The sequence below is a fragment of the Paralichthys olivaceus genome, chromosome 6 (genome assembly GCF_024713975.1).
Source record: "Paralichthys olivaceus isolate ysfri-2021 chromosome 6, ASM2471397v2, whole genome shotgun sequence".
In the NCBI taxonomy this organism is placed as follows: domain Eukaryota; kingdom Metazoa; phylum Chordata; class Actinopteri; order Pleuronectiformes; family Paralichthyidae; genus Paralichthys; species Paralichthys olivaceus.
Window position 1 is genome coordinate 27,384,807 of NC_091098.1, and position 12,304 is coordinate 27,397,110.

The 12,304-nt window shown below is 48.1% G+C and overlaps 2 protein-coding genes across 5 annotated transcripts in view; one reads left to right on the forward strand and one right to left on the reverse strand.

The window, feature by feature from the left end:
- Nucleotides 1–8,044, forward strand: part of lama5 (laminin, alpha 5) — a 62,600-nt gene extending 54,556 nt beyond the window's left edge. For all 3 annotated transcript variants that reach the window (XM_069526407.1, XM_069526408.1, XM_069526409.1), the window contains exons 61-80: nt 104–283; nt 965–1,104; nt 1,234–1,393; nt 1,525–1,658; nt 1,775–1,940; nt 2,070–2,204; nt 2,349–2,500; nt 2,944–3,076; nt 3,679–3,822; nt 3,912–4,042; nt 4,126–4,293; nt 4,664–4,793; nt 4,903–5,057; nt 5,169–5,361; nt 5,447–5,584; nt 5,746–5,905; nt 5,988–6,118; nt 6,341–6,434; nt 6,526–6,645; nt 6,838–8,044. In XM_069526407.1, the coding sequence (XP_069382508.1) occupies nt 104–283; nt 965–1,104; nt 1,234–1,393; nt 1,525–1,658; nt 1,775–1,940; nt 2,070–2,204; nt 2,349–2,500; nt 2,944–3,076; nt 3,679–3,822; nt 3,912–4,042; nt 4,126–4,293; nt 4,664–4,793; nt 4,903–5,057; nt 5,169–5,361; nt 5,447–5,584; nt 5,746–5,905; nt 5,988–6,118; nt 6,341–6,434; nt 6,526–6,645; nt 6,838–6,986 (2,913 nt within the window). In that variant the 3' untranslated portion in view covers nt 6,987–8,044. The remainder of the gene's footprint in view (nt 1–103; nt 284–964; nt 1,105–1,233; nt 1,394–1,524; nt 1,659–1,774; nt 1,941–2,069; nt 2,205–2,348; nt 2,501–2,943; nt 3,077–3,678; nt 3,823–3,911; nt 4,043–4,125; nt 4,294–4,663; nt 4,794–4,902; nt 5,058–5,168; nt 5,362–5,446; nt 5,585–5,745; nt 5,906–5,987; nt 6,119–6,340; nt 6,435–6,525; nt 6,646–6,837) is intronic.
- Nucleotides 8,045–8,063: 19 nt separating this feature from the next.
- On the reverse strand, nt 8,064–12,302 carry adrm1 (ADRM1 26S proteasome ubiquitin receptor). 2 transcript variants are annotated; one of them, XM_069526411.1, is made up of 10 exons: nt 12,166–12,302; nt 11,077–11,310; nt 10,612–10,728; nt 10,005–10,215; nt 9,562–9,640; nt 9,313–9,449; nt 8,978–9,112; nt 8,732–8,889; nt 8,530–8,632; nt 8,064–8,442 (listed from the first exon to the last, which is right to left on the reverse strand). In XM_069526411.1, the coding sequence occupies exons 2-10, from the start codon at nt 11,284–11,286 to the stop codon at nt 8,357–8,359; spliced, it is 1,236 nt and encodes a 411-aa protein (XP_069382512.1). In that variant the 5' UTR covers nt 11,287–11,310; nt 12,166–12,302; the 3' UTR covers nt 8,064–8,356. The 2 variants fall into 2 exon arrangements, with proteins under 2 accessions (XP_069382512.1, XP_069382511.1); XM_069526410.1 differs by having other exon boundaries at nt 9,562–9,643.
- Between the last annotated feature and the right edge of the window lie 2 nt (nt 12,303–12,304).

Here is a 12,304-nt window from a genome sequence, read left to right on the forward strand (position 1 = left end):
CCTCCTCCTCTTCGTCTTCCTCCTCCTCCTCTTCCTCCTCCTCCTCTTCCTCTTCCTCTTCCTCCTCCTCCTCCTCCTCTTCCTCCTCCTCCTCCTCGTCCAGGTGAGCGTGCCGGTGAAGTTCAACGGAGCGGCCGGTGTCCAGGTTCGAACTCCCCCCAACCTGGCCGACCTGGCTGCCTACACCTCCCTGAAGATGTACATCACTCTGCCGGAGGCGGCGCGGGCGAGACGTCAGGGCGACGGCAGCCGACAGTTCGTCTTCTACCTCGGCAACAAGGACGTAAGCATCGCCACGGCAACAAGGAGGCCCAAATATAAATATATATATATTCTTTATATACTGACCCGCACTTTACTGTCTGTTCTGCTGCACGGTCAGGAGTTTACACAGTGTCTGTGGTGTCTGTAGTCACAGTGTGTGTCTGTGGTGTCTGTAGTCACAGTGTGTGTCTGGTGTTTGTAGTCACAGTGTGTGTCTGGTGTTTGTAGTCACAGTGTGTGTCTGTGGTGTTTGTAGTTACAGTGTGTGTCTGTGGTGTCTGTAGTCACAGTGTGTGTCTGTGGTGTTTGTAGTCACAGAGTGTGTCTGTGGTGTCTGTAGTCACAGTGTGTGTCTGTTGTGTTTGTAGTCACAGTGTGTGTCTGTGGTGTCTGTAGTCACAGAGTGTGTCTGTGGTGTCTGTAGTCACAGTGTGTGTCTGTTGTGTCTGTAGTCACAGTGTGTGTCTGGTGTTTGTAGTCACAGTGTGTGTCTGTGGTGTTTGTAGTCACAGTGTGTGTCTGTGGTGTCTGTAGTCACAGAGTGTGTCTGTGGTGTCTGTAGTCACAGTGTGTGTCTGTGGTGTTTGTAGTCACAGTGTGTGTCTGTGGTGTTTGTAGTCACAGTGTGTGTCTGTTGTGTTTGTAGTCACAGTGTGTCTGTGGTGTCTGTAGTCACAGAGTGTGTCTGTTGTGTCTGTAGTCCAGTAAGGAGTTTCTGGGCATGGCGCTGGATGGGAAGCGACTGCGTTGGTTCTTTAACGTTGGAGGAGAAACTGCTGAGGTGCAGATGCCTGAAGACGTCAAGTCTAATGGATACTTCAACAGTGTGGGGCTGGAGAGGTACAACACACACACAGACACACACACACACACACACACACACACACACACACACACACACACACACACACACACACACACACACACACACACTGTGTTCTGAATGTTCTTGTGTGTGGGGGGGCTCAGGATCCTGCAGTACGGGCAGATGTCCATGTCTTCTGAAGCCACGGAGGGAGACCAGAGAGTCACTAAAGCTCACGTGGAGGCAGGAGGAGACCACGGGCTCCTCAACCTCCTGACCGACGACACCGTCTTCTACGTGGGAGGATTCCCCAGCACTTTCAAAGTAAGAGCGTGCAGGAGCGTTCAGCATTGTTAATGTCTGTGTTTCAGGGATCACCACGTGGATTTTGAAATGTGAGTGAATATTTCCCTCAACGCAGCTGAGAGTTGTTTCTCTTTGTCGTCTGTGTGCAGCCCCCGCCCCAGCTCGCTCTGCCCAGCTTTAAGGGCTGCATCGAGCTGGACACGCTGAACGAGGAGGTGCTCAGTCTGTACAACTTCGAAAACATCTTCAACCTCAACACCACCGAGGAGAAGCCGTGTGGCAGGTCGGTGTCCCGTCCAGCGTCCTGAACCAAACCTCCAATATTCCCCCGTCTCTTTTCTCTCGTTTGACTCATGATGGAATATAAATGCCCCCCCCCCCACCCCCTTCCTCCCGCAGGCCGAAGCCGGTGCTGACTCAGGCGTGGGTGAATGACGCGGCGTTCTTCGACGGTACCGGCTTCTCTGAGATCACCTTCACTGACGAAACCACTCGCATGCAGCGCTTCGAACAGGAAGTGAAACTGCTCTCACAGCGAGGGATCCTGCTGCTGCTGCAGAACAAGGCAAAGAAATAACCCGTTCATTCATTCATCCGTTCATCATTGGACAGTTTGTGTTCGGATCATTGATGTCTCACATGTGGTCGTTCATCCACTCATCGGTCTTGTCGCTGCGTCTCTGTCGTCCCTCAGAATCAGTACCTGTGTCTGGCCGTGCTGAACGGACAACTGAAGGTTTTCTACGACTTCAGTGATAAACTGGTGGAACTTGAGCCTAAAGAGCCGGAATCAGATTCCCTGATGGTCAGCAACGCCAAACCCAATGTGGTAAGTCGTCTCTCTGTCTGAACTCATTTCATCATCATCGTCATCGTCATCGTCACTCTTCGATCTTGGATCGTCTCCTCCACATCCCGCCTGTTCCTTTGATTCGGAAAAACATTTTGATCTGATTTGTTTTTAAATGTGAAGCTGGAGATTATCATCATGCGAGCGACCACGAACCGCATCGTGGTGAGGAACAACCGCATCAGCCTCTACACCCACCAGTTCACCGAGAGCATCCCTCCCTTCAGCGGCAGCTATTACCTGGGAGGAGTTCCACACGACAAGATCCCCGACAAGTAAGACGAACTTAAATTAGTCTCATATCTGTTTTATTAACGTTCTGTAACTTTCAATCAATATTTCTGCATCAACAATGTTCACAGCGATGAAACAACTGAGTTTCTACCAAATCTGCAGATTAATGAGTTTCTCTTCTTCTTCTCTTATTTTATTGTTTGTGTACAGAACAGAATATTGAACTTCTACATCGAGTGATAATTGTTCTTTAACTACTAAAGCAGGAAACAGTTAATGTTTTAGCTGAAACAGTAAGAATCATAATAAAGTGGCCAAAGAAACCATCTATAAAACATTAACCAACAGATCTCTGGCAGCTCGTTTCTCTGGCGGCTCGTTTCTCTGGCGGCTCGTTTCTCTGGCGGCTCGTTTCTCTGGCGGCTCGTTTCTCTGACGGCTCGTTTCTCTGGCGGCTCGTTTCACTGCGTCTCTGTGTTTTCAGGCTGAAGACGTGGTTTCCTAAGCAGGGATCTCTGAAGGGCTGCTTCAGGAACGTAAAGGCCCAGAACTCTCACGTCGACCTGAAGAGGATGAAGAGCTCCGGAGTCAGTTTCGGATGTGACAGTGATCTGCTGGTGAGAAAACCTGGTTCATCAGTTTGTTTTTTAAAATAATCTCAAGTTGATGAAGGAGAAGAGTTTTTTAAAGGATTTCAACATGAGAACAGGAAGTTCATTTATCATCCCAACGTTTTTTAGTCTAATCCCACCCAGTGTTTTTGAACAGATGTTCCCTCTTTTGTACTGAACGGGACCGATTCTGGAGAAAGTCACAGAATCCTCGGAGGTAGTTCTGGTGAAATGAGGATTGTGAGTTTAGAAATCAGTGCAGAGTTCATCTCTGTTGAACACGGTCTCACACCAGAGAGGCGACACCTTCTCTGATCTGAGCCGCCCCATGTTTCACCTTCAGCAGCGTCTCGTCCTCAGAGCAGCTGCTGTGTCAGTAGATAAATAAAGAAAAGTTTTAAACCACAGATTTCTCACCAGTTTGTGAAGCAGCTGCTTCTCACTGATTCTCTCCTGATAGATAATTAGATAATTATATTATTACATATCTGCCTCTTTCAGAGAGTAAGAACCATGAAATGTCCCAGAAGGTGAAGTTACATTTATAAAGAGTTTATTTCTATATAAAAGTGAGTCTTGACCTGTTTCTGTCCCTGTCATTTATTCAGGTGGCTCGTGAGGCTCATTTCTCTGGTCAGAGCTACTTGGATTTGTCTCTGACCAACGTCCCGAGCCTCAGGGACAACTTTTACGCCAGCTTCAGCTTCAGAACCGACAAGAAGGAAGGACTCATGTTCTACCACCAAGATAAGGTTCATAAAGCTTCCATCACGTTGTGCTGCCTTCATACGTCTCTCCCTGTTCAACACACTGCTAACGTGAGCCTGTTGAATCTGTACAGGACGGCGTGTGTCAAGTGTTTCTGAACGAGGGACAAGTGGTGGTGAGAGCTGGCAACAGTGAGATTAGGACACAGAAGACGTACAATGACGCCAACAGCCACTACGTCGCTATCTACAACAACATCAACGGGTAGGACGACTGTTCTGTAAAACATGAACCCAAACATGGCACGTTCAGACTGATTCTAACTGTCCGACCCATCACGCCTCCAGGATGCGTCTGTACATGGACGACATGCTGGAGAAAGCCAAGGAGGGAATCCGTATAGACACCAGGGGGCGTACAGCGCAGACATCAGAGGGCAGCACCTTCCTGGGAGGAATGCCCGACCATACCCACAGCAACCTCACCGGGTGTATCAGCAACGTTTTCATCAAGAGGTGAGACGAGAGCGAGAGGACGGACACTTTAACTTAATGTCTTCAAACAGAGAATCTACTGTGATGTCATCGTCTTCAAACAGAGAATCTACTGTGATGTCATCGTCTTCAAACAGAGAATCTACTGTGATGTCATCGTTACATTCTGAACAGGAGACCATTTTTAATTGCAGAGTTAAAACTCAGCGTCCGTTTCAAACATAGATGTTTGTCGATGGTGTCGTCGTGGAATGAAACAAATAACATATAAACTCAGTGAACTCGTTATGAACTCAAAGAGTCTGGATCTGAGGGCAGAGATGATTTATTGTCGACTGCTGATGAGTTTGTCGCTTGAGCTCTAAAGTGTGTGCGCGCTTCTCGTCGTCAGGGAAACGAGTCCTCAGGCCGTTCAGAACCTGCTGAAGGTGAAAGAGAACGTCAACGTCCCTCTGAGTTGTCCCGCTGCCGCCAAACCTCAGCAGATCGTCGCTGCGCAGCCGAAGCACAACAAACCCAAGGTACACACACACACACACACACACACACACACTCACACACACACACACACGGACCTCTGACATCACATCTTCACCTCTAACTCTAATGACACTCTCTCTTTCATTCCAGGGGAAGCACAAGAAGCCGACGGGGTCTCGCAGCCGTAACATCAGGGAGTCGTGCCAGGGGGCGCCGTCGGACCAAGAGAGCGGAGCCACGCACTTCAGCGGCTCCACCCACAGCCACCAGAGATATGACGCTCTGCCCAGGTCGCTCAGCTCCACGTGAGTGACGCCTTTTTATCTGTGACGTGATGATTTCATCACAGTTTGTTTCTGAGTCAGCAGAAAAAAAACTGCTGATTCACCCCCCCCCCCCCCCCCGTCTGTGTGCAGGCCTCACATCTCCATGTCTCTGAGGATCAACTCCTCCGATGGGTTGGTGCTTCACGCCGCTGGCGGTCAGCGCGGCGGCGCCGGCATGTCCCTCAGCGTGTCAGGCGGTCACCTGCTGCTGCTGCTGGACGGAGGGAAGAGGAAGGTCAGCCTGCGCAGCCGCAAGAAGTACGACGACGACCGGTGGCACACGGTGAGACGGCTCAGCAGCTCAGGTCACATGACCCCTGTGTGTCTGCGTCAGCGTCTAACACGCCGCTGTGTTGATGTCACTGCAGGTGTTCGTGAAGCGCGAGGGAGAGAAGATCAGTCTGATCGTGGACGGGATCAGCGCTCAGTCCAAGAGAATTCCTGGAGGAGACAGAACCCGTCTCACTGGGCCGCTGTATGTGGGAGGAGCTCCGCCCTCACTGACGGTAAAACATCCATCACCAACACAACCTCATCCTCATCCTCATCCTCAACCTCATCCTCATCCTCAACCTCATCCTCATCCTCAGCCTCATCCTCATCCTCAGCCCGTTACTCTGGTCACAGATCAGATCTGTTTAATGAACCGTGTTGTTGTGGACTTTAGGCTCCAGGCTCTGGAGGTTTCATCGGTTGTGTCAAGGACCTGACGCTGAACGAGGCCCCTGCGGGAAACCCCACTTTCAGTCAGGGGGCGGTGCCCTGCTTCCAAAACCCTCTGCAGCCCGGAGCGTATTTCTCCGGAGAGGGAGGACACGTCGCTATAGGTGATTATCCTCATTCTGAGCGGGTTCAAAGTTCACACTCATTCTCTGGAGCGACGTGTTCTGACTGACTCCTCCCCCGCAGATGAGTCCTTGGTTCTGGGTCGGGATCTTGAGATCCAGTTAGAAGTTCGACCCGTCTCGGACTCTGGGCTGCTGTTGCATGCTGGGACGTCACCTGATCAACACCTGAGTCTGGTCCTCAGTCAGGGAGAGGTGAGGTCACACTCCTGAAGGTTCTCGTGAACACGATATTTCAGGTTTGGTCCAAAGGTTCAATGGGACGGATTAACTGATGAGATTTGAAGGGTCGAAGGTCGAAGGTCACCGTGACCTCATGTTACAAAATACATGCAACAGGACGATGACTCACACAATCATTTACACCTGGTGTGTGTGTGTGTGTGCGTGTGCGTGCGCGTGTGCGTGTGTGAGCAGGTGACCGTCTCAGTAAACAGTGGTAAAGGTGAATTCTCCGCCTCCTTCACTCCTGAAGAGCCTCTATGTAACGGACACTGGCACACGATCACAGGTGAGCTGACGGGACTGTAGACGAACATGTATGTTGTGTTACCGTGGTTTCCCTGTTGTAACGCTCTTGTACTTCCTGTGTCGCCCTCCAGTGGTGAAGAAGAACAACGTCCTGCAGCTCCACGTGGACGCAGCCAGCGAGCACAGTGTCGGCCCCAAACAGAGCCGCTCTGCAGGGGCCAAGGAGACCGTTTACCTCGGAGGGGCCCCAGGTGAGCTCCTCGTCCCGTTTCTTATTTCTTTAAATCTTTTCAGATGTGTAAGTGAAACAGATTTGAGGCCACAACTTCTCTTGGTGATGACCTGCTGAGTGTTGCTCAGACAGAAGTTTGGTTGAGACGTGCGGCGGCTCTGACGTCCCTGTCTCTTCTCTGTGACACCTTGTTCCTCTCTCTGTCCACCAGGAGGCGTCACTGTTCCCGGCCTGCCCGCCGGCCTGCCGTCCTTCCACGGCTGCATCCGCTCAGCGATGGTAAACCACAGACCTGCCATGTTGTCCAAACCGCTGTCTGTGCACGGAGCCGTGGGCACACAGGGCTGCCCACACGTATAAACCCAAGTCTTATCTTCACATTCCCCGACTGCAGAGTAATGGTGGTGGGTGTCATGTTACTGTAGCTAATTTAAAATATATATTAATATTTATTGTATATTGTCAGAAAATATATATTTTATAATTCCGTTTGTCGTCGCATCAGAACTGGTTTGTGTTTGTGTTGCAGAGATGCACTGACACAACTTCAAATATCAACTCTCGTCAAACAGTGAAAAATACATTTTAGCTCTGAACCTCTTCGGCTCCGAACTGTTTTCCTGAGTGTAACGGACGGTATTGAAGTCCAGGATGTTAGCGTGTGTGAGTTGTGCATCTCCAGCAGAGAATATAAAGAAAACCTACTGAGTCTGTACACTGTGAACCTATGAAGGGAACTGTTGCCTGGAACACTGACCTGAACACAACATTTAGCACACTGGTGTATTTTATCTCCTATATCAGAGAATCTGCCGTTTCACCGAGTTGAATTTAAGACTTTTAAGACCATAAAGAATCTAAGAGAAATGCATCAGCTGAGACAGATATGAAGGAAAACCAGAGTCCCTCCATTTCTTAGTAACTGAAGGTGAAGCAGCAGAGAACCTGGAAACATCACGTCTCAGACAGCAGAGACAGTTTCTGTATCACGGACAAGCTGAGTGTTTGAAGACGCTCAGTCCTTGTTGGTTTCAGCGTCTGTATCACGGAGATATCTTTGCTTTTCAAGCCTCTGCAGAAACCCTGTGTACGACTGTAAATATCTCTGAGTCTTCTCACAAATCAAACGTATTCTAAGTTTTTTTTCTTGCTTTCTAAATCTTGTGGTGGTTCTTGTAACTACCAGTTAAATCAACGTCCCAGTGGCACAACTGTTCCATCAGGCGTCTCCAGGCCAGAGGCAGCGTCCTTCTTCACCTTGTCTCTTCTGTCCTTCATGTTAACATGTACCAAATGTGTGTAAGTTGTATAACCACTTTTAAAAACATCTCACAGAAAGAATAAGCTGTCCCCGCCCCTCACACCCAGCCCCCATGTGTTGTCAATGCATTTCTAAATAAAGGGTTTTTTCATACAAACTCTTAACTTCTCTTCTTCTTTTTGTTGATATGATTTATTCAGGATTAACTCAGGCTCCTGGAGTCTTAAGTGACAACAGGAAAACAGAAAGAAACATCAAACTTAAGGCTTCGTCTTCTAACCTCAGGCCAGTTGAACAGATAGAGTCAGAGGAAGAACTGGCCTCACTCATCTCTTTACAGCTCTGTTCATCCTGAGTGTTGCCTTTGGTTTAGAAAAGTACAAGTCAACTTAGAAGAGAGGGAGAGAAACATAATGAAATAAAAGAGAGAAGGAATCACTGGAGTTCACGATGCTCAGAGGGTCGAACTCTAATCCAGACTCATGTCCTCATCGTCCTTCTTTTCCTTCGCGTCTCCTTTACTGCCCTGCATGGCGCTGGCGAACGCCTCCACATCTGACGAGGAGAAAACCACAGAATGTTTGTATGTGTAGTATATTCAAAGAAAGAAGGAGGGGAGAAGAGTGCGTCTGTGTGTTTCACCTCCTCTGTTGGCGGCGTCCACAGCTTCGGCCGGCAGACCAAACTGATTCATGAGGGGGCCGAGCTGCCCGGAGGCCAAGGCACTGCTGAACATGCTCATCGACTGGAGGAGGAATCACAGCCCAGAGGAATTATTATTTTTATAATTAGACCCCGTCTGTTATGTATGAGATAATAGTGATAAACAATGTTTACTTCCTACCTGCTGGAACTGAGGTGAGTTGAGAGTGTTCTGGATCTCCTCAGCACTCTGAGGTAAACTCTCACCACTGGGGAGGAAGGGCAGGAGCCTCTGCTGGACCTCAGCATTAGTTAGGATGGGAGCCATCATCTCGGGGGTGCAAACACTGGCTAGATCCACTAGAGAAGAAAAGAGGAGGTTCTGTTTGTCTGAAACGTATCACTGGGTTTATCCCCCTCCAGTAAACCTGCTCTGACTCTTCCTCACCTGCTGCTCCCGGAGCAGCCGCCGTTGCCGGGACATTCATGGTGGCAAGGATGCTCTGAAGGTCACTGAGCTGGATGGGCTGGTGGGATCCAGGGCTTCCAACAGAGGCTGGGGCCAGAGGAGTCTGAGCTGCGGCTGCAGACAACAAGGTCAGGAGGTTTTCAGATATACGATGTTCGAAAACTGGTTATTAAAGATAAAATACTTGTTACATGTAGATTAACAGAGTACTGGGCAAAGGTTTGTAAATCTTTAGATTCTTATCCTCACATTTATAATTATTATTCATCTAAGAAATTCTTTGAGCAGAAATGTCAAATTAAACGTGTGTGTACCTGGTGTGGAGGGAGCAACACTAGTAGGTGAAACAGCTGAGGCAGCAGGGGTCACGGGGGTGGTCGGGGCCTGGGAGGAGCTCAGTCTGGGGGCTCCGCCTGATGAAGGAGTGGCTGCCGCTGATTGGCTACGAGAACTACAAATAGGGGGGGAAATACATTTCCTTACATCTGCTATATCACAGGTAATTCTGTGCAGAGTTCGGGTATGTGAGCGGATTCTGATGTATCTCTGATGTTCAGTCTCACCTGGACGAGGAGCTGCTTGTAGCTGGTCCTCCTCCGCCCAGCAGGTTAGCGAGTCCTGGTCCTGCTAGAGCTCCCAGGCCTCCTTAGACAAACGCAAACAAATCAAAACACGTCCAAACTGTTCTTAGATTCTGGTTTTTTTATTTGGGCTGTTTCCTCTTTACTTTCATATTGATAATGAAGTGTGACTATGAGGTTTAAAGTAAACAAATGTAGTAATGGACGGACTGCTGATACAATTCTAATTCTAGAAGAGTTGGGTCATCTTGGGTAAATTAACATGTATCTAAGTTTTAAATCAACACATTTCCCATGATATGTGGTTTAGAGTTACTAACTAGAAAATCATTTTCTTTGCTTTATAAATCAATTGTTGTTGTTGTTGTTGTTGTTGTTGTTGTGTGTGTCACAGGATAATTAGAAACAAATCCAGTGCTGCTCACCCAGTCCCCCCAGTCCAGTTGGTCCAATCAGCTGCATCAGCTGGTTGTGGCTCATATTTCCCAGCAGGTTTTGCAGGCCTCCCTCTCCTCCGAGCGCTGAGAGTTCATGGCCACTGCCGCCTCCACTGCCTGGTGCTCCAGGAATGGGGGGGTTGTTCAGGTACTCATTTACCTTACGACAGTGCTCTTCATCCTTGTCCGTCTTTGGCTCCTGCAAAATATGAATTAAGTTGTATCCCTTAATAAACTACTGGATTACCGACATTACTTTAAAGAAAAATCTACAGAGGACTTATCATAAAAAATTATAATAACAAAATAAGTCAGGACACAGCTTTGTAATGGACCTTTCTCCAGCACACCAGCATTAATGTTCTTAGTAACTCGTGTACTTTTCCTTCCAGCTGCTGTGAACATTATTTGACTCAATCATCTCTCTAGACTTAAATAAATATTGAATAAACTGATTACAGTCATGCTGTCATCATCAAATTCCCTTGTTTAATTGTATTGAACCTTCAGCTGAGCACAATAGAAACAGCTGTCATTCATTCACACAGTCTCCAGTTCTTCTGTTTAAAGAGCACGAGGAGCATCTTCCTCTCACCTGCATCCAGAAGAACAGTCTCTTGGATCCGGCTTTAAACTTCAGCACATAGACACGTCCCGTGGTGCACTGGCTCACACGCTTAAATTCACAGTCATCGGGGAAGATGATCAGGTCCTGGGACAGGAAAGGTAACATAAGACACTCATGAGACAGGGGAGGACTGATACAAAGAAATTGCAGCTCTAAAATAAAGACAGTCTCTGTGGAAGGATGTGGAGGGATTTCATGTGCCAGCATCTGATGCTTAAAAATAGCTTATAGGTGCAAATAGGATGAATGACGAGAATCAAGCAAAGGGACAAACTGTTATTTGTTGTATTTGTGGAATGTACACGTCTAAAGATAGCAACGTTTGTCAAGCTGAGTTTCAACAGTCATCTGAGCAGCTGTCAAAGTCTCTGCTGTTTATTTCCATGTGAACACTTGGTAACAGCACATCTGAGCACTGCAGGCGTTACTCACATCGTCAACATTGCCAGATGTCCTGTCCTTCCAGCAGAAGTGAATCAGGGAGTCGTCGGACTGCTGGACGTACACCGTGCCCTTACGTTTGTCTGGTGTCACTACGTTTCCCTTCAGGGTCATTTTACCAGCACGAAACTCCACCAGATACTTGCTGGAGCTTCCTCTGGAGCCGCTCACCAGGCTTGGAAAGAGAGCGCCCGACGACATCTTCAGATCTGTCTGCACCGAACTCTGGAGGAAAAAAAAAGTTCAGGCTTTAAGACCACACGTGCATTTGACTGTGGCATGATTATCACTGCTGAGTAACAAAGCTGTGAACAGTGAAACAAAAACAGATGAAATGTTCATGTTACTGCACAATATACACGTGAGAAGACAGCTGCATTATGGGAAAAATGTTTTAAGTTTAAAATAAACATGACTTTTACGTGGTTATGAAATTCACTTAGTTTAGTTTAATGAGTTTTACTAAGTACAATGATTCACATTAACACAAAGAGAATTTTATCGAACATACAAATAAATGTTAAAGTTAAATAGATCTGATTTAAGGTTACTGTTCAGGTTATTTCAGTGCATTCACTGATTTAGCCCAAAGTAACTCCCACTAACAAGTCATTCTGATTTTAAATCTACTTTTTAATTATGTCAAGTGATTTAAAACACATTTTAAAAGACAGATACTTCGAGGAATCAACTACTTCCGAGTAAGTTGGACAAAAAGCGTTGAGAAGCGAACTGCTCGTCGCTGTTTAACACTGAGCTGACACCGGAAGTGTGATGAATACAAGTCGCCGTCACATCGTCTCAAAGTTTAAAACACAGGAAGCAGCTGCTCGTGACCTCAACACACTTTTTAAACCGAAGCTAACTAAAGTAGCAGCTAGCCCGTTAGCCGTGCGGACTCTTCGGCTGAGCCAATGCTAACGTTAGCCCGTGACGAGGCTAAACCGACGAGCAAACAAGGCCGAGGTGAGACAGTGAGTCGAGTTGAAGCGGCTGAGCCCGCAGCGGGGACACTCCGCGTGTCGGGGAACCGCAGCAGCGGCTCGCTGGAGTCTGAAAATCTCAAACTTCTTCACAAACCTCAACTTTGTGCGTTAGCGGCGCTTCGGCTTCTCTTCTTCGCGTCCTCGTTAAAGCGTCGCTGGCTTCCTGTCGCGGGGGCGCGCACGCAGCAGGAGAGTGGGCGGGCTTCCGCGGGAGCTCTGAGCCGTGACTGACA